Source organism: Salmo salar, chromosome 14 (genome assembly GCF_965601325.2).
Source record: "Salmo salar chromosome 14, fSalSal1, whole genome shotgun sequence".
Lineage (NCBI taxonomy): Eukaryota > Metazoa > Chordata > Actinopteri > Salmoniformes > Salmonidae > Salmo > Salmo salar.
In genome coordinates, this window is record NC_138304.1 from 13,133,573 (window position 1) to 13,155,279 (window position 21,707).

General features: G+C 41.3%; 1 protein-coding gene across 3 annotated transcripts; it reads right to left on the bottom strand.

The window, feature by feature from the left end:
* Positions 1-1,002: 1,002 nt before the first annotated feature.
* LOC106568986 (zinc finger protein 644) lies at positions 1,003-21,687 on the bottom strand. 3 transcript variants are annotated; one of them, XM_014139917.3, is made up of 8 exons: positions 21,419-21,687; positions 20,625-20,726; positions 19,735-19,835; positions 8,751-11,346; positions 2,916-3,485; positions 2,627-2,752; positions 2,313-2,418; positions 1,003-2,039 (listed from the first exon to the last, which is right to left on the bottom strand). In XM_014139917.3, exons 2-8 carry the CDS (start codon positions 20,668-20,670, stop codon positions 1,844-1,846), a joined length of 3,741 nt encoding a protein of 1,246 aa, XP_013995392.1. In that variant the 5' UTR covers positions 20,671-20,726; positions 21,419-21,687; the 3' UTR covers positions 1,003-1,843. The 3 variants fall into 3 exon arrangements, with proteins under 3 accessions (XP_013995392.1, XP_045549830.1, XP_045549829.1); XM_045693874.2 differs by lacking the exons at positions 8,751-11,346; positions 19,735-19,835 and having other exon boundaries at positions 21,419-21,677; XM_045693873.2 differs by lacking the exons at positions 19,735-19,835; positions 21,419-21,687.
* Between the last annotated feature and the right edge of the window lie 20 nt (positions 21,688-21,707).

Here is a 21,707-nt window from a genome sequence, read left to right on the forward strand (position 1 = left end):
GGCCCACCCACTGGGGAGACAGGTCCAGCCAATCAGAATGAGTTTTCCCAACAAAAGGGCTTTATTGCAGACAGAAATAGTCCTCAACACCCCATGCCCCCTCAGACGATCCAGCAGATGAAGAAGCCAGATGTGGAGGTCCTGGGCTGGCGTGGTTACACGTGGTCTGTGGTTGTGAGGCCGGTTGGGCGTACTGCCAAATTCTCTAAAAAAACATTGGAGCTGGCTTATGGTAGAGAAATGAACAGTAAATTATCTGGCAACAGCTCTGGTGGACATTCCTGCAGTCAACATGCCAATTGCATTCTCCCTCAGAACTTGAGGCATCTGTGGCATTGTGTTGTGTTAAAAAAACTGCAGTGGCCTTTTAGGTGCACCTGTGTAATGATGTTTAATCAGCTTCTTATCAACACCTATCAGGTGGATGGATTATCTTGACATAGGATAAAATGCTCACAAACAGGGATAAAAACACATTTGATAGAAAAAAGCTTTTTGTGTGTATGGCAGTGGTGGAAAAAGTATCCAATTGTCATACTTCAGTTAAAGTAAAGATACCATAATAGAAAATAATTCAAGTGAAAGTCAACCAGTAAAATACAACTTGAGTAAAAGTCAAAGTATTGGGTTTTAAAAATACTTACAGTAAGTATCAAAAGTAAATGACATTGCTAAAATATACTTACGTACCAAAAGTAAAAGTATAAATCATTTCACATTCTTTATATTAAGCAAACCAGACAGCATGATTTTCTTGTTTTATTCATTTACGTATAGCCAGAGGCACACTCCAATTTACAAACAAAGTATGTGTTTAGTGAGTCTGCTTAAGTAGTACTTTAAAGTAGTTTTACTGAAGCATTTCACACCACTGGTGTATGGAACATTTCTGGGATCTTTTATTCAGCTCATGAAACATGGGACCAACACTTTACATGTTGCGTTTATATTTTTGTTCAGTACAACAGTGGGCCACTGCTAAAGAAAACACCAACAGGTCAATCCAGATGACAAAACCATAGTTTTATTTAGAACGTCAAAAAATTGTTTCAGCATAATATCGGTATGATAATCATTTAAGCAAATTATTTAAAAACATTAAATACAGGTGACAGTTATTCATGAAAGGCAGCAACAATCCACGCTGTGACATCATCATCGAGAACACAAACTGTGACTGATAAACCCTATTCATTTAGGAGTTTGAGTTAATATGCAGATAACTGCTGTTTGTGACACTCTCACCCCCCCAAAAAAAGCCATCCGTGTTTTGAACCTTAAGTTCTGTGATTAACTCACACGCCATACTTACCGATATTGATAGTCATCAACTAATCCTCAGGCAGATTTCCTATCAATTTTTTTTACCCAGAATCCCCTCCACACATAAACAAATGGTAGCAATATGATCATGATTTGAATACAGAAGAGGATTGTATTTGTCCCATTTTCATGTGTAGCATAAATGTAAATATATTATTATACAGATAAAGGGTGCTCCCAAACTGGACCAAATGGACAGAGAATTGAATAATCTGAGGTAAGAGTTGTCTCTATTGGAAATGGCTTCCACACTACATTACTGCATAAACACAAGAAAACAGTCAGCCCACATGGAATCATATTCCTAACATGGGACATTTAAAATGCTGATAAAATGTAACAATATACCAAAAATAAAAATGTGTTTTAAGAGATTAGGTAGTCAAACTCCTGAAATTGTGTGTTGTAGTAGTGGCCATTTTTTTTCTTCAATTATGACTGTATAAAACTGAAGGAACATCCCATGTACAAACACATACACTCAGCTGAACCAAAATATATACTTTTTTTAAACCTTGGCTTAGGAGGCAGTGTGAGTTGCCAGTGACGGGGTCTGTCTGTCAGAGGTGGGGTAGGACGGGTCCCTGGGCAGTGAGGTGACCTCCCTCATGCCTGCTCCTGTGTGAGGGACACTGGCGTTCATAATGTGCCTTTGTAGATGCTTTATCCAGTCCTCCTGGACCGACAAGGGGCCCTGGAAGACCAGGTCACAGAATCTGCAGAGGATCCAAACACAGTAAGACCCCCCCATTCAGAAGTGGGCCTCAAAGACACTTAGACGCTTCAACCAACTCTTTGAAAGCAAATATCTTTGGTCAGCTTAACATTCCTTTTAAAGCATCACTACAAATAATGCATTGAATAGAGCTTCGCCCCAACTTAAAATCTGAGTAGTAAAAATGTAAATGAATAAAATACAATAATTTACACCAATGGCATAGAGAGTATGTGGTCAAACTTTGTGGCATATAAGATGAGGTACAGAGTACCTGCAGGTTAGTCTATACATCTCCTCCGGTGCGTGTGGCATAGTGGGGGACATCTTCTTCTTGGAACCAGGCCTTGATCTCTGCCTCCTTTGTTTACAGTCATACGCTGAAACATTAAGAACAGGGCAGAGCAATAGGCTCAGGTAAGTTCAGTCTTGACTGGTGACCATGTGTGCACTTAGGCAGGGAGTCTGTGTGAGGCAGTGACATTAAGGAAATCATTGTGTTCACTGTACAGTAGTAAGGCTGTAAGAAATGTGCAGTAGTGATGTTACTTTGTGAACATCTGCCGCTGATGACGCGAAGGCACTTACTTGTTCCCTCCAGCAAGGCAGTGCTCTTTCGTTTTGCGTATGCCCGCAAGTGATTGGACAGACTAACACCGCTATGGAAGGTTGCCTTGCAATGGACACACACCTTCCTGTTGAATTCACCTTTCTCTGTGAAACAATATTGAATGAAAATCAAGTCACATTTTTGACCACATCGGCAATGGTTTTGCACGCAAACATAATCCATTTGGCATTCACATCTTTCATGCTAATATTTTGTCTTTGGTTAACAGCCCTTTATCCCAAACTTTACATTTAGCCTTGGTCTCACCCGATGTAGAGTTTGAGAGTGTTGAGTTGACTTGTGCTCCTCTACTGTACTCGCTGGTGGAGGAAACTGCCAGGGCGCTTCTTGCCGTTTGAGATGAAGTCCTCAACTTCGAGTCCTCCTGACACTTCCTCTTCTTCAGAATTCCTATCAAGGCACTCGAGAGTGAACCCTTTACCTCCAACTTAGTCTCTGCCTGTTTCTTATCCAATGTTTCCCCTGATAGAGAATACATGGGCACCAGTGGTTTGGCATTGTTGTAGAGGTTCTGAATGGGATTCCGTTTAGGGGGTGTCAGGTGATTAGAGGTGACCTGCTTTGAGGGGATTCTGGAATGGGAGGGGATCCGTTTCTTGCCCAGAATCTGCAGAGCTCTCTGGAACTCTCTCTTGTCACGCATCAGCTCCCGGAGCAACAACATTGGGGACTTGGACTTAGTGGCAATGGTTTTTCCGAGCCGTTTCAGATGGCCCCGAACATGGTTAGATAGCCCAGTTTTATTATCAAATGAGTCCCCACATAGTGGACAGGAGTGCCCTCGGACAGGAGCGCCCTCAGACACAAACTTGGGTGCTGAAAACATAGCAACACAGCAGAAATAATTGGTCAAAACATTTTGTATTCCAAGGAAATTAGTTCCCATCCCCATTCAAAATTAAAGACAAAAAAAACGAATTATTGAGTAATGTTTTCCACAAGTACATAGAGTAGCAAGCCAAATATTATAAGTAACCAGCCAGGTTCCCTGGGCCGGAGAGCGAGGAGTTTTTGCCGAAGGGGCTCTATTTTGGTGGCCTCTGGTACATTCTAATGTCTTGATTCCATCCGAAATACACAGTGAAATTAATGAATAGTTTGAGTTTACCTCTCATATTGGAAAAATGTGTTGTGGTAATGTGTATTAAGACTTTACAATTTAAATGACTGAAAGTGTATTGTAGGGTGTCCAATCAAAAACGCATATTTTGAACAATGGTTCAAATAACATGTTAATTGTGTAGATAATCCTCTAAGAAAACAAATGGTCCAAACCTCATGTCTCTTATCATAATCCGTTAAACCTATTGGAGTTTTTACCCTTATAGAAATGGTCAAAATTAGGGTGCTTAAAACAAATGGAGAACACAGAAAAAAAAGTGGTCATAAATCAGGAAAATAGCATGGCATCAGCTAGGCTGGATGCTGTGTGAGAATTAAGGTTACAGACAGGTTCACCATTGAACTCGTCATCGTTCTTCTCAAATCCGGAGGACATAAAACAATATATAAAAAAGGTAAGCAAGATGATGATTTTGAAACAAGTATTTTCATATTTTAGTATACGCTGTTCATATTAATGCGATGTTCCTGTTATTTTTCAAAGACGTCTCACAAAAACAAGCGTATCTCTGCGAAATGTTAACGTGTGTACCCAACGCTTTTTATTTTCAATGCCTTTTACATTTAATTCAGCTTGTGTCATGCTAATTTTGCTATTTGCGACCCGCGGAAACAACAACTTGGAAGACACGACCACAAAATGTGAAATCCTAAAAAAAAAAACTTTAAATTCACTTATTTACAGTTTTACTGCAATATATGCATTGCCGCAATGTTTGTTCTTCAAATTATGTATTTTATTAAAACTGAAAAATGAAGTAAATAGCCCACATTATCTTGAAACATGTATTAAAGGTTAAAATGAACAAATTAACATAGCCTATATGTATTTAAAATTATTATAAGGTAGGGCCCTATAAAATCTTTTCTTTTTTGTCCGATTCCATTTTCTCTTGTTTTTCCAGGTTTCTGGTTCCCCATTTTTTCGCTCTCAAAATCACACTACTAGAAAAACAACACAATTGGAGTCCACTTTTGAGGTCTGTGAATGATTTTTGGGTGTAGTTACCCTTTAATTCAAGTGTGCACCGAGCAAGAGGCTGTTAAGCTGCGTTTTTATTAGTGCACATGTGATGGTAGAGTTTGCAAAACAAATAGCCACTAGATTGATGAAAATAATCATGATATCAATATTCCAGGTAAGCATAGGCTACTTTGTAGTTAACATTTAATTGAGAAGGTTTTTGGGAAAGCCTCTCAATCTACCAGAAGACTGTTTTCATTAGCATCATCGCTAATGGCTATACAAAGTGTTAGACATGCATACTGCGCGCACACACACACACCCACACACAGGGGCATTCTCATTGCCTCTTCAGAAAGTTGCAGGAAATACGAATCACTCACGCATTCTGTTCATGTCCTATGATAAACTTGGGCAAATTAATCCATTTAGCAGTGTTGGGGAAGCTACTCTGAAAATAAACTCAGCAAAAAAAGAAAATGCCCCCTTTTCAGGACCCTGTCTTTCAAAGATATTTGGATTTTTACGAATTAACTTCACAGATCTTCATTGTAAAGGGTTTAAACACTGTTTCCCATGCTTGTTCAATGAACCATAAATAATTAATGAACATGCACCTACGGAACAGTCGTTAAGACACTAACAGCTTACAGACGGTAGGCAATTAAGATCACAGTTATGAAAACTTAGGATACTAAAGAGGCTTTTCTACTGACTCTGAAAAACACCAAAAGAAAGATGCCCAGGGTCCCTGCTCATCTGCGTGAACGTGCCTTAGGCATGCTGCAAGGAGGCATGAGGACTGCAGAGGTAGCCAGGGCAATACATTTCCATGTCCCTATTGTGAGACGCCTAAGACAGCGCTACAGGGAGACAGGACGGACAGCTGATCATCCTCGCAGTGGCAGACCACGTGTCACACCTGCACAGGATCGGTACATCCGAACATCACACCTGCGGGACAGGTACAGGATGGCAACAACATCTGCCCAAGTTACACCAGGAACGCAAAATCCCTCCATCAGTGCTCAGACTGTCCGCAATAGGCTGAGAGAGGCTGGCCTGAGGGCTTGTAGGCCTGTTGTAAGGCAGGTCCTCACTGGCAACAACGTCGCCTATGGGCACAAACCCACCGTCGCTGGACCAGACAGGACTGGCAAAAAGTGCTCTTCACTGACGAGTTGCGACTGGCAAAATGTGCTCTTCACTGCGAAGTCGCGGTTTTGTCTCACCAGGGGTGATGGTCGGAGTCGTGTTTATCGTCGAAGGAATGAGCGTTACACCGAGGCCTGTACTCTGGAGCGGGATCGATTTGGAGGTGGAGGGTCCGTTATGGTCTGGGGCGGTGTGTCACAGCATCATCGGACTGAGCTTGTTGTCATTGCAGGCAATCTCAACCCTGTGCGTTACAGGGAAGACATCCTTCTCCCTCATGTGGTACCCTTCCTGCAGGCTCATCCTGACATAACAATGCCACCAGCCATACTGCTCGTTCTTTGTGTGATTTCCTGCAAGACAGGAATGTCAGTGTTCTGCCATGGCCAGCAAAGAGCCCGGTTCTCAATCCCATTGAGCACGACTTGGACCTGTTGGATCGGAGGGTGAGGGCTAGGGCCATTCCCCCCAGAAATGTTTGGGAACTTGCAGGTGGAAGAGTGGGGTAACATCTCACAGCAAGAGCTGGCAAATCTGGTGCAGTTCATGAGGAAATGCACTGCAGTACTTAATGCAACTGGTGGCTGCACCAGATACTGGCTCTTACTTTTGATTTTGACCCCCCCCCCCTTTGTTCAGGGACACATTCTATTTCTGTTAGTCACATGTCTGTGGAACTTGTTCAGTTTATGTCTCAGTTGTTGAATCTTGTTGTGTTCATAGAAATATTTACACATGTTAAGTTTGCTTAACCTCTTGACGGTCGCCTAGGATAGGGGGCGCCACAGCGCATTCTGAAAAAAATTCGTGCCCATTTTAAACGGCCTACTACTCAAACTCAGAAGCTAGGATATGCATATAATTAATACTTGTGGATAGAAAACACCCTAAAGTTTCTAAAACTGTTTGAATGGTGTCTGTGAGTATAACAGAACTCATATGGCAGTCAAAACCCCGAGACAGATCGAAACAGGATGTTGAATTCTGAATTGAACTCAACTTCATCACATTGCCTATTAATCACACCGTGAGCTATGGTTCATTGAGCACTTCCTATTGCTTCCACTAGATGTCCCCAGTCTTTACAAAGTGATTTGAGTCTCCTACTGTGAAAACTGACAGAATGACACGCTGTGGAACGTGGTCACACGGAGAGGGCCATCACCATTATGACGCCGGCGCCCCTGGTTACCCTCCCCTTTCGAAATGTTTTGAAACACAATGCAATCGTCCTCCTCGAATCTTATTGGAGCTCTGGTTGAAAAAGGCCCTAAAGATTTTTGTTATACAACGTTTGACATGTTTGAACGAACCTAAATAAGAAAAAAATGCATTTTGTTGAAAGAGTAGCCCCGCGCACGTCGGAACTTTTGGTGCAGCCTTCAGAACGCGCTAACAACAACAAGCTAATGGAACATAAAGGATGAACTTTTTCGAACGAAAATACATTTGTTGTGGACCTGGGATTCCTGGAAGTGCCTAAGGATGAAGATAATCAAAGGTAAGGGATTATTGACAACAGTATACAAGACTAGATTTGATATGCGAATGTTCCAAGATGGCTAGCCTATTGCTATTGCTAGCCTATTGTTCTGAGTATCGCATCCCCTTTTATCGCAAAGTGTGATTACCCAGTAAAGATATTTTTAAATCTGGCATTACAGGTGCTTTCAAGAGATATTCATCTATAAATCTTACAATGACAATATTACATTTTAAAAATGTTTTCGAATAGTAATTTAGTAAATTGTAGCGCTGTTTCATCGGATGCATTTGAGGGAAAATAGTTAGTCAACGTTACGCACCGATGTAAAATGCTGTTTTTATATATAAATATGAACTTTATCGAACAAAAGAATGCATGTATTGTGTAACATGATGTCCTAGGTGTGTCATCTGATGAAGATTGTCAAAGGTTAGTGCTGCATTTAGCTGTTTTTTGGTTATTTGTGATGCATGTGGTTGGTCGGAAAATGGCTATGTGGCTACTTTTACGATATACTCCTCTAACATAATCTAATGTTTTGCTTTTGCTGTAAAGCCTTTTTGAAATCGGACAACGTGGTTCGATTCAGGAGAGGTGCATCTATAAAACGATATAAATTGAAAAAAGAAATTGAATTTTTTATTTTTATTAAATTTTGTTATGATAATGGCGATAGGATATTTCGCTGGATGTCCGTCCCGTATCCGCACAGGGGTTAAAATAAACACAGTTGACAGTGAGAGGACGTTTCTTTTTTTGCTGAGTTTATTTATGTGTCCAGGTTAAACGTGGGACATCCCTCATTATAAACAGTCGGTTAAATTCATGGTTATTGCATCATTTTCATATCTATTAGAAGTGATTAATAGACGGAACAACAATGTAATTTTACCAATTCACTGGCCAGAGATCAGGGCATTCATCAGCAAAGACGCAGTGCAAGCTGATAGTATTTGACAACCAAATTGAAGTCAAATGTTATTGATGAAATCAAAGTGTGTCAGCTGTACGTTGATTTACGATTCATAACTTACATTTTACCGGTACTACCAGTAGTAGGCCAACCGATAACACCACGATGGAATGCGTTTGAAGTAATGATGCGCCACCAAGAACAGCTATCATGTCCAGCAAAGTACATCGCCAGTGGGACGCTCACACTTCGTACAGATCAGCAGGTGGGGGCTTAATCACGCTTGATCTATATAGATCGATGCTTCTAATTGTGCATGTTATAAACCACTTTTTTTGATGATGATAGAGAATAACCTAATGGCTGGATTTATTGATTTTTTCCCCCAATGCTTAATTTAGATCAAGGAAAATAAAGGAAAAAGATAATGGAAAATAGTACCTTTTTTCAGTTGTATTGCACCCATCTTTCGACGGATGCGAGGTTTCCTGTCTTGAGAAGCCACCTGCTCTCGTGATACCACATGGCGTGCATTGTAATTCAGTCCAACTCTATGCAGATGCCCTCTCACGTGATTGGATAATCCCACACCTGACTCGAACTCTGCAGGACAGTAAGGACAGGTCTTCCGCTCCCCACCCCCTTCTGAATCAGCATCTAAAAAGGATTCACTTAGTGGCACCGAGTTGGGCGCAAGGTTCTCTCCAAAAACCTGTGTTTCTATGCACTCTTCCTTGACAACAGGCTTCTGCTGAGAATTCCTGTCTTGACCTTTCTCAAACAGGTCTTCAGAGGTTCCAAGGACTCCTTTCATAGACATTCTTCTGCTAAAGGAATTACCAATGTATGGTTTCTCTTGCTTGATTTCACTTTTAGCGAGAATTTTATTGGTGGCATTTGTGGTGTCATCACTATACTGAAAGACATCCTTATTATCACTGTCTTCCATCTCCTCCACCATATTTTGCATTTTCTGACTTTGCAAATGTTTCGGTAAAATTAAGTAAGAGTCCTGGTCAATAGTATTGCGATAAGGGGTGGACATTTTTCTTTTGGAAGGTGATTTTTTCATAACTGGCATTTCTACGACAAGTTTAGAGACATGCTTGCTGTTGAGGTCTGCACTATTACCTTCACTTATACTGGAATCACAGCCAGAATTTAAGATATTTTTCTCCAACTTAGATGCCAATAAATGTTTGTGGCCATTTGAAGAAGAAGTTGGATTTTCTGAAATTCCTGTCAATGTTAGTCCAAAATCATGATTATGGTCACCATTTGTGCCCTCGACAAAAAAAAATCCTGTGGTGACATCATTTTTTTCATTCCTCTGCTTGTCACGTCTTTGTCGAGACAATAGATTATTTATTGACTTGTCAAGTTTTGACTCTGTGGTTTGAGACTTGAAGCCTCTTTGCGCTCTGTGAACTACCTTATCCTTTTTGAAAAGATCAGAAATGTCATTTGAATCACAAGGCAAATCTGTTCTTTTTCTGAAAGCCAGTTTTTTCACAGATAATTTTGATGTCAGCTCTGAAGAAAATGAATTTACTACTGTGGGTTTCCTAATGGGGAAGTGCTTCTCAGAAGGCGATTGTGCATCCTCATTTCTATCTCTACTCTGGAAAACGTCATATTCCTCGTATGTCTGATTATGACGAATCTCAAGATGATTTTTAAAGATGTTTTTGCTTGAGGTGCCATAAGAACAATGGTTACAGGAGTAGGAATGAGGTGTTTTATCTTCCTTTGACCTAAACACTCTGGGTTTATCTGGTTCGTCCAGGTTTTTACAGAGACTGTGTTCTTTGTTCATGTGTCTCTCAAGTTCCAACACAGTCACAGCCATATAGTTACAATTCTTACAGTCATAGTACCGCTTGTCCTTCTCATGAGTCTTGGCATGTTGAACAAATGTATTCGGACAATTTGTTCCAAAAGTGCACTGGGGGCACTGTAGCCTTGCATCTGTGCCTTCATCCTTCAATTCATTCATGCCCTTGATCTCCTCCATGAGTCTCTCTCTTCTCTCCTGGTGAATGGTCATGTGACGAAGGAGAGAATTGCGAAAGCGGAACGACTGTCCACACTCTCTGCATATAAAAGGCTTTGGAATGTTGATCAGACTGGGCGGATCTGTGTGAGTCCTCATGTGCCGGTGCAAATGGTTCTTCTCTTTGAAATTGATGTTGCACTTTGTGCAAGGAAAAAACAGCGGCTCCTCCTCTGAACAAGAGTCAGTCAGCAGTTTCCCTTTCAGTGTTTTAAGCCTGTGAGCTACGCTTTTCTCATGTGGATTTCTTGCAGGCGCGTTGAAAATAAGTTGCTTGATGGCCTCTACAGTTCCATTGGGATACGGTGCTTTCTTCCTTGTCAGCGATTGAGGTTTGCAGCTTTTTCTCAAGGATTGGACCTTGTTGATGGGAACAGGGTCTTCTAGATCCTCCTCACCAAATACGCCCTTTGTTGACTTGAGGCTCAAATCAGAGAACAGTTCCTCTGAGGGATCTACCATGACCACCATGTCCATTTTGCGTTTCCTCCTCCTTTGGCTGTTTGGGGGAGGATCTGCCGTTGGTGGCTCCTCCATGGGAGAATCATCGTGGTCGTCCCACAGAAACTGCATGAATTCTCTCTGAGGGTCCCAGCTCAGGGGACCCTCATAATTATCCATTGAGTTCTCTGAAGATTCTACATCGAAACCCCATATCCCTGTAGTGTCAATGTCCTGCACAGTCTTCAACTGAGTAATACTCTTTTCCTCCTCCTTTTCTGTTGACAAGCTGTTGAGTTCATCTGATTCGAAGGCCTGGTGTAAAGGTTCATTCACAGACAACGCATTTGTGTTTGAGAGAACATCAAGGACACTGCTATTTTCTCTCAGAGGAGAAGTCCGAGGTCTGTCCAATGTTTCTATAAACAAGGGCGTCTGATTTCTCATTAGATCTTGAAAGAGATCTAAAGGGTCAATCACAGGATCTGCATCTTTCTCTTCTTCATCAATACCGGTCAGATCAGACATTTCTGCAGCTGAACTCTAGGAAAGAAAAAAAAAAAAAAGAGAAAGTTGTTTACTTTGCCCATCAATCATCTAGCTGGCTACACTTGCCAAATATGGTACCTCTCCTTTAAGAACTCTCTACCACCACCAATGGTGCCTGCTGTTGGTGCACAGCAAAAAAAACATTACTTCTGGGAGCTGCTGCAAAATATGGTCTCAATTGTATTTATGTACAGTACCAGTCAACATTTTGGACACACCAACTCATTCAAGGGTTTTTCTTTATTTTGACTATTTTCTACATTGTAGAATGATAGTGAAGACATCAAAACTATGAAATAACACATATGGGATCATATAGTATTAAACAATCAAAATATATTTGAGATTCTTCAAAGTAGCCTCCCTTTGCCTTGATGACAGCTTTGCATTCTCTCAACCAGCTTCTTCCCTATATACATCACTGGCTACTTTAACCTCTCTTGGGTAGGGGGCAGTATTTTCACGGCCGATGAAAAACATACCCAAATTAAAACGGCCTACTAGTCAGGCCCAGGAACTAGAATATGCATATTAGTAGATTTGGATAGAAAACACTCTGAAGTTTCTAAAACTGTTTGAATGATGTCTGTGAGTATAACAGAACTCATATGGCAGGCAAAAACCTGAGAAAAATACAACCAGGAAGTGGGAAATCTGGTTCTTGTAGTCTTTTCAAGCCATTGCCTATCTAACACACAGTGACTTTGGGTTCATTTTGCACTTCCTAAGGCTTCCACTAGATGTCAACAGTCTTTAGAACCTAGTTTCAGGCTTTTGCAGTGAACAGAGAGCAAACAAGAAGGCCAGGAAGTTGGTGACTCAGAAAATGTCATGAGTTTTGTGGCGCGCGTCCACGTGATGAGGCATCTGTGTTCCAAAACGTTTTAAGACATTGGAATCGTCTGGTTGGAATATTAAAGTTTTATGTTAAAAAGGCCCTAAAGATTGATGCTATACAACGTTTGACATGTTTCAACGAACGTAAATAGAACTTTTTTGGGACTTCGTTTCGTGAAATTTTGGGCGCGCTTCCTACATTTGGAGTAGCTTACTGAACGCACAAACAACAAGGAGGTATTTGGACATAAATTATGGACTTTATCGAACGAAACAACATTTATTGTGGACCTGGGATTCCTGGAAGTGCCTTCTGATGAAGATCAAAGGTAAGTGAATATTTATAATGCTATTTATGATTTTAGATGACTCCAAAATGGCGGGTATCTGTATTGCCTGGTGTATGTTTCTGAGCGCTGTACTCAGATAATTGCAAAGTGTGCTTTCCCCGTGAAGCTTTTTTGAAATCTGTCACAGCGGTTGCATAAAGGAGATGGTTATCTATAATTCTTTGAATAACAATTTAATATTTTATCAACGTTTATGATGAGTATTTTTGTAAATTGTTGTACTGATTCACCGGCAGTATTGGAGGCAAAATATTTTCTGAACATCACGCGCCAATGTAAAATGCTGTTTTTGGATATAAATATGAACCTTATCGAACACAACATACATGTATTGTGTAACATTGAGTCCTAGGAGTGTCATCTGATGAAGATCGTCAAAGGTTAGTGCCTAATTTTAGCTGCATTTCTGGTATTTATGACCCCTCTCCTGCTTGGAAAATGGCTGTGTGGTTTTTCTTGTGTTGTACCTGTCCTAACATAATCTAACTTTATGCTTTTGCCGTAAAGCCTTTTTGAAACCAGACAATGTGGTTACATTAAGGAGAAGTGTACCTTTAAAATGGTGTAAAATAGTCGTATGTTTGAGGACTTTGAATTACGACATTTTGTTGTTTTGAATTTGGCGCTCTGATTTTTCACTGGCTGTTGAATAGTGTGAACCGTCCAAGAGAGGTTAATAATGGAACACTAGTCACTAATAGTGTTTACATATTTTTGCTTTACTCATCTCATATGTATATACTGTATTCTATTCTACTGTATTTTAGTCTATGCCACTCCGACATTGGTCATCCTAATATTTATATATTCCTTAATTCCATTGTTTTACTTTTAGGTTTGTGTGTATTGTTAGATATTACTGCACTTTTGGAGCTAGAAACACAAGCATTTCGCTACACCTGTAATAACATCTACTAAACATGTGACCAATAAAATTTCATTTGATGAGGAAGTCACCTGGAATGCATTTCAATTTACAGGTGTGCATTGTTAAAAGTTAATTTGTGGAATTTCTTTCCTTCTTAATGCGTTTGAACCAATCAGTTGTGTTGTGACAAGGTAGGGATGGTATACAAAAGATAGCCCTATTTGGTAAAAGACCAAGTCCATATTATGGCAAAAACAGCTCAAATAAGCAAAGAGAAATTACAGTCCGTCATTACTTTAAGACATGAAGGTCAGTCAAGCCGGAAAATTTCGCAAAAACCATCAAGTGCTATGATGAAACCGCCACAGGAAAGGGAGACCCAGAAATCACTTTGCTGCAGAGGATAAGTTCATTGGAGTTAACTGCACCTCACTGGCTGACCACACCGCTCGCGTGTTATTCAATTATTGCACCCACACTGCTCGCGAGCGTCTGCGTTGCCAAGGGCTAAAATAGAAATCAGTTCTATTTCTGATGCAGATCGCACTGCAAGTCCTGCCTCTCCCATCTCCTCATTGGTTTATAGAAGCAGGTACCCACGTGCCATCTCCTCATTGGTTATACCCACGTGGGTGAATGAAAGACGGACGAGGTCGGTGGCGGTAATGCACCTAATTTATGAAAGTTGCCAATCGCAATATAAAGTCATGAGAAGAAAAAGCCTGGAAGGAAGAGAGATGACTAGAAACAATTCGGTTGACCGTTTTATGTGTGGATTAATTGGTGGAGTAGAGGACCTTGTGCATTTCAGGTAAAATAACTCAATGTTTATATTCCAAGACAAATTAGCTAGCAACAGCAAGCCAGCTAAATAGGACAAATGAGCTAGCAAGTGCAAGCTAACTAGCTAAATTGCCATAAATGTTTAATGCATTTTGACCTGTCCCCAAATTAATATAATTGGTTCAGAGATTGTTTTGATATTTTAACCTGCGTGTCGTGATCGCGTTTGGTGTGGGTGGACAAAATACATTTATCCACGATGGCGCACGCGCACAGCCGGTTTGGGTTCCGTGTCAGATTGCAGCCCCAATAAATGCTTCAGAGTTCAAATAACAGACACATCTCAACATCAACTGTTCAAAGGAGACTGCGTGAATCAGGCCTTCATCAAATTGTCACATGCGCCGAATACAACAGGTGTAGACCTTAGTGAAATGCTTACTTAACTGCATTGTTGGTTAATGGCTTGTAAGAAAAATACCCCAAAAAGATAAGAAATAAAACAAATAATTAAAGAACAGCAGTAAAATAACAAGTCTGGCTATATACAGGGGGTACCGGTACAGAGTCAATGTGCGGGGGCAGCGGTTAGTCGAGGTAATATGTACATGTAGGTAGAGTTATTAAAGTGACTATAATTGATAAACAGAGTGCCAGCAGCATAAAATAAGGGGGGAGGGGGGCAACGCAAATAGTCTGGGTAGCCATTTGATTAGATGTTCAAGAGTCTTATGGCTTGGGGGTAGAAGCTGTTTAAAAGCCTCTTAGACCTAGACTTGGCATGGTCGAATTGCTGCAAAGAAGCCACTACTAAAGGACACCGTGAAGCATGGGGTGGTGGTGTGATGGTGCTTTGCTGGTGACACCGTCTGATTTATTTAGAATTCATGGCACACTTAAGCAGCATGGCTACCACGTCATTTTGCAGCGATACGCCATCCCAACTGGTTTGCACTTAATGGGACTATCATTTGTTTTTCAACAGGAAAACACACCTCCAGGCTGTATAAGGGCTATTTGACCAAGAAGGAGAGTGATGGGGTGCTGCATCAGATAACCTGGCCTCCACAATCACCCGACCTCAACCCAATTGAGATGGTTTGGGATGAATTGGACCGCAGAGTGAAGGAAAAGCAGCCAACAAGTGCTCGGCATATGTGGGAACTCCTTCAAGACTGTTGGAAAAGCATTCCTCATGAAGCTGGTTGAGAGACCAGCTTCATTGAGAGAGTGTGCAAAGCTATCATCAAGACAAAGGGTGGCAACCTTGACGAATCTAAAATATATTTTGATTTGTTTAACACTTTTTTGGTTACTACATGATTTCATGTGTTATTTCATAGTTGAGGTCGTCATTATTATTATTAGAGAATTGTACAAAATTGTAAAAATAACAAAACCCTTGAATGAGTAGGGGTGTCCAAACTTTTTACTTGTACTGTATACTGAACAAAAATATAACATGTAAAGTGTTGGTCCCGTGTTTAATGAGCTGAAATAAAATATCCCAGAAATGTTCCATATACACAAACAGCTTATTTCTCTAAAATGTTGTGCACAAATTTGTTTATATCCCTGTTAGTGAGCAATTCTCCTTTGCCAAAATAATCCATCCACCTGACAAGTGTGGCATATCAAGAAAATTATTAAACAGCATGATCATTACATAGGTGCACCTTGTGCTTGGGACAATAAAAGGCCACAAAACACAATGCCACATATGTCTCAAGCTTTAAGGGAGCGTGGAATTGGCATGCAGACTGTGGAAATGTCCACCAGAGCTGTTGCCAGAGAATTTAATGTTAATTTCTCTACCATAAGCCACCTTCAATGTTGTGTTAGAAAATTTGGCACTGCGTCCAACCGGCCTCACAACCGCAGACCAAGTGTATGGCGTCAGGTAGGCGAGCTGTTTGCTGATGTCAGAGTGTCCCATGGTGGCAGTGGGGTTATGGTATAGGCAGGCATAAGCTAATGACAACAAACACAATTGCATGTTATCTATGGCAATTTAAATGCACAGAGATGCTGTGACAAGATCCTGAGGCCCATTGTCGTGCCATTCATCCGCCTCATGTTTCAGCATGGCCCCATGTCGCAAGGATCTGTACACAATTCCTGGAAGCTGAAAATGTCCCAGTTCTTCTATGGCCTGCATATTCACCAGACATGTCACCCATTGAGCATGTTTGGGATGCTCTGGGTCAACGTGTACAACAGCATGTTCCAGTGCCCGCCAATATCCAGCAACTTCACACAGCCATTGAAGAGGAGTGGATCAACATTCCACAGGTCACAAATCAACAGCCTGATCAACTCTATGTGAAGGAGATGGGTCGTGCTGCATGAGTTAAATGGTGGTCACACCAGATACTGACTGGTTTTCTGATCCACGCCTCTATCTTTTTAAAAAAGGTATCTTTGACCAACAGATCCATATCTGTACTCCCAGTCATGTGAAATCCATAGATTAGGGCCTAATTAATTTATTTCAATTGGCTGACTTCCTTATATGTTGCATGTTGAGTTTATATTTTTGTAGATAAGGATCACTTTTGATATTGTAAACACTTTCACAATGGAGAAGAAATCTACTGTTATTTAGCCTAGTTGTAAATAAAATGACTGATTTACAGAAATGTTTGATATGTTGTTGGATTACATTTCATATATAGTGCCTCAACCTGAATTTAAAAAAATTGATTCAATTGCACTTTTTTGTCACTGGCCTACACACAATACCCCATAATGTTAAAGTGGAATTATGTTTTTCGAAACTTCTACAAATTAATTAAATTAAAAATTAAAAACTGAAATGTCTTTAGTGACCAAGTATTCAACCCCTTTGTTATGGCAGGCCTAAATACATTCAGGAGTAAACATATGCTTAACAAGTCTCATAATACACTACATGACCAAAAGTATGTGGACACCTGCTCGTCACACATCTCATTCCAAAATCATGGGTATTAATATGGAGTTGGTCCCCTCTTTGCTGCTATAACAACCTCCACTCTTCTGGGAAGGCTTTCCACTAGATGTTGGAACATTGCTGCAGGAACTTGATCCATTCAGCCACAAGAGTATTAGTGAGGTCGGGCACTGATGTAGGACGATTAAGCCTGGCTCGCAATCAGTGTTCCAATTCATCCCAAAGGTATTCGATGGGGATGAGGTCAGGGCTCTGTGCAGGCCAGTCAAGTTCTTCCACACCTATCGACAAACCATTTCTGTATGGACCTCGCTTTCTGCACGGGGGCATTGTTATTGTTATGCTGAAACAGGAAATGGCGTTGCCACAAAGCTGGAAGCACAGAATCATCTAGAATGTCATTGTATGCTCTAGCGTTAATATTTCCCTTCACTGGAGCTAAGGGGCCCAGCACGAACCACGAAAAACAGCCCCAGACCATTATTCCTCCTCCACCAAACTTTACAGTTGGCACTATGTATTGGGGCAGGTAGCATTCTCCTGGCATCTGCCAAACCCAAATTCGTCACATGGTGAAGCATGATCCATCAATCCAGAGAAAGTGTTTCCACTGCGCCAGAGTCCAATGGCGGCAAGCTTTTGTTCGGTACTGTTACATCGCTGGGTTCTTCTTTTTTGTCATGCTATGCCCTTGCATGGTGAGGATGTCCCTGGTCCCAACGATTGCATACCGCAGGGTAGATTGAACAATTCTGAAACTGGATGTTTTAGATAGGCGAGACGAGTTGGTTAGTCTGATTGAGTTTTCCAGTTTTGTTTTCTGATACGCCGACACGTACAAACTTGATAGAACACGATATTGGCGTTGGGGATGCTGACCTCATCCGTCAGCGGTTCTATAGTTTGTTCAGAGAAACAGCGTTGTCTGGATGCTGAGATCAGGTACATGTTGGAGAGTGATATTGCAGAGCCTTCTTTCTCCAGCTGGGCTTTTCCCTGTATCTTGGTCAGTAAACCGGATGGGACAAACACATTTTGTACGGACTACCGTAAGGTAAATAGTGTCACTAAGCCAAATTAATTTCCTCTTCCTCGGATGGAGGACTGCGTTGATCAGGTCGGAGTAGCAAAGTTTGTGAGCAGGTGCCACTGACGCGTAAGGCACGCAAAATCTCTGCCATTATTACACCCTCCGGTCTGTACTCGTATTTGGTTATGAGTTTCGGCCAGCGGAACGCACCTGCCACTTTACAGCGCCTTATGAATAGGGTTGTTTCCGGTCTGGTCGGGGGCACTGTTTGTCTGGACGATGTATTGGTTGAAGCAGGTACTTGAGGAGCATCGGTCCCGTATTCAAGCCTTGTTCGACCTCCTGGCTGTGGGTCGCCTCACTATCAACTTGGCACAGTGGGAGTTTGCTCAGGTGACAGTTACGTACCTTGGTAAGGTGGCTGGGCAGGGTGAGGTGCGCGTCCTGTTCGGGCTAAAGTGGTAGCTATTGGTGCTTTTCCACTGCCAACCACTAAAGAACTGATGCGTTTCTTGGGAACGATTGGTTATTATCGTCGTTTCAGTAGGAACTTTCTACCATAGTCGCTCCCCTGACAGATTTGCTGAAAGCTAAGTCGGTTTAAGTCTGGTCTCCTCTCTGTCGCAGGCTTTTGATGACGCAGAGAGGCTTCTTACCTCACCTTCGGTGCTGGCTGCTCCTCGCATGGCTTCGTCATTCCTCTGCAAATCAGGTGGGGGCAGGTGCAGTCCTGATGCAAGCAGATGTGTCCGGTGTTAAGAGGCCCGTTAGTTTATCTTCAAAGAAGTTTAACTGTTATAAGTTGAACAACTCCGTGGCGGAAAAAGAAGTGCTAGCACTCATATGGGCGCTACAACACTTTGAGGTGTATATCAAGTCGGGTGTTGTACCTAAAGTGGTCTACGCCGACCATAACCCTCTCACCTTGATGTCTATGATGTGTCCTAACCACAGGTAATGAGATGGTGTTTGTTTTTATGGGCATTCCATCTCGATGTGCTGCACAACAGGGGGTCTGATAATGCCGTTACTGACGCTCTCTCTCGTGCACCCTGTTCCTGAACGTGTCTGGTCCTATTGATCAGTGGACACGCATTTTCTTATGCGTGTGGTCCCAGAGTTGTGACGTATGCGTGTCATTTACGTGACCAGCTACAGCTTATTTTGTGTTTGTGTTGTCCTGTCATCGGTTCCCTGCTGTCCTCATTTCCCCTCCCCCTCTTTAAGGTTGCTTCCTGTGCACAAAGGTTGCTGAGGTCTGGGGAGGACAAGGTTGGCTGTGGCAGATGGGTTAGCGTTAACCAGAGCAGTATTTTGTTGCTGTTATATATATTGTTGAATATTTACATTTCTATTTTTTTGGTTGGTGTGGTGTTCCAGTGTCCTTGGTCTTCCCCGGTTTTATGAGGGGTGACGAATTCTTTCTCTCTGCTCGTTTTCTTAATAGGATGTCAGTGGGCGGAGCTGGGAGGGTCGTCAGCGAAATGGAACACCGGTTGGTAACAGTAGTAATGAATAAATTGGCAAGATTTCTTTAAACTGAGAATTCTGTGAAATGTCTTGTGCAAGTTTGACACAATACCTGTTTAGCAAAGGTTTCAACGAGAAATGATTCAGCTAGGAGCTTGCAGGGATCTGTAGTCTTGCATGATGTCTTCCTTGATGTTAATGAGCATTTCGAATCTGAGAGTAAATAGACCCAAATATATTGATAAGTCACCCTGTCCAAGAGAGATTTAGATGGTTATCAAAACGTCACGCCAGTGTAAGCCTACACAAAACACAGACCTTATTTTAAGTGTTTAAAAAATCCCCTATGTGAAAAATGAATGGTGGAAAAACAATTTCCCTCTTTGCCCGCTAGGTTTTATGGGTATTATGACACCTCCACTGTGGGGCTCTATACACCCCTGGTAAGCATCCCATGAGGGTTTGATTACCCACAACACTATATACAGATACATTTTTAATATAAAAAAAAATGTAATTTCTCATGTACATGACGACAGCACGGTGAGCGATGAGTGGGCTAAATATGCCCATTTAAGGACACCTGTCAAACAAGCCATAAATGCATGCATGTCACAACATATATCTTATAATAAAATGCTAATCGGTCACCCCTTGCTCAAGACCAATGGGTAACGTTGTTGATGAGCAGTTGACAGTTGTGCGTTCTATAGTTAACTTTCTAGCTATGCGTTGCAGAACTGTAGCCCAGCTATGCTAAAACAAAGCGCAACCTTTACACTCGAGCACCAACATAGTTCCTCGAGCCCCATAAAGATCCAAAGGTGCTTTATTTCTCTTTAAATCTTCCTGTTGTTGGACGCTTGTAATAGCCTAACGTTACCCAGTCCATAATGTCCATACCAAAACAAAAACCTCCACCAAAACCACACAAAAAACGCCGGACATGTTTGAGCAATACCGAGAGGTGACAATATTGTTAGAGAAGACTTGAAACGTTACCTTTGAACGGTGTAAATGCAAACGATATGCACTTCAATCGTTGCATTGAATTATTGCTCACTTTCGTCTTCCATCCATTCCACAGTCGCCATTTTCCTTGGTCTACGTAGGTTAAACCATTTTTTTGAGAGGGAATACAAGAACGACACAAATGCATTAATGAGTGCACTTTTTAATTGCACAACATTTTTTCCAGTGTAGAACTAGGGATATAATATAACATGCACAATGTAAGAAATAATTTCATTATACTTCCGTGATCTTTCATAAACTTTTTGTCACCGTGATAAGCTTCCCCCGCAAGTGAAAGTGGTTTGTCCCAGATAGGCGGCATGAAAAATCCCGAGTTGATGATCATCTACCTAGTTTATTATAGGTAGAAGATTGGGTGGACGCTACTGATCGCCGGTTTGAAATGGTTATTTTATTAAAATCGAAAACATTGACATGTTAGATGGTCATTTCCATTCAATGTATATATACACACGTCTCTTTTTTTCTCTGTCTGGATCACATTTGGGTTTGTGAACACCTTGCGGATAGTTATAGCTACTCCACAGTCATAGTAGCACATGATTACTGGCAATCAAGACAAATATTTACTCCCAATGTTTGATATTTTTTGTTTGTTTTACACAATTACACAGTCTCTTTATCCTCGCTGTGTAGTAACGTGTCAGCTAGACTACGGTTGTGAGCTCTTACCTGTTAAACATTGTAATATTTTTTCCAATAATTCCCCCCCACTCATCGTTTTATAGGATATTCAAATAACGCATAACATCTTCATGTACCTTTGTATAGCCAACACTCAATGCATGTTGTTTTGAAACCTGCCAGTCGTTTTGGTGTCAAGAGGCAGCCGCAACGCGCGGCACACCAATCAATCAGCTGGCCTATGGCTTAGATATCTAGCTAGTTGTCAAATACATAAACGAACGGTCTATCGAGCAGCTTGATTCGAAATAGATTTTTACAATACATTCATTATTTTTGTGTTAAAACGAAAAACATGCTAATAATGTTTTGAGTTGCTGGCAAATCTATCTCCACAGATATAACAATAAGACAGATATTTCACCG

Excerpts from the sequence above, each read along its gene's own strand:
- LOC106568986 (XM_014139917.3), bottom strand. The coding sequence starts at position 20,670 with ATGCAACGATTGAAGTGCATATCGTTTGCATTTACACCGTTCAAAG. Across the intron at positions 19,836-20,624 it reads TGCATTTACACCGTTCAAAG|ATTCGAAATGCTCATTAACA; the intron begins GTAACGTTTCAA and ends ATTTACTCTCAG. Across the intron at positions 2,753-2,915 it reads ACTCTCAAACTCTACATCGG|AGAAAGGTGAATTCAACAGG; the intron begins GTGAGACCAAGG and ends ATTGTTTCACAG.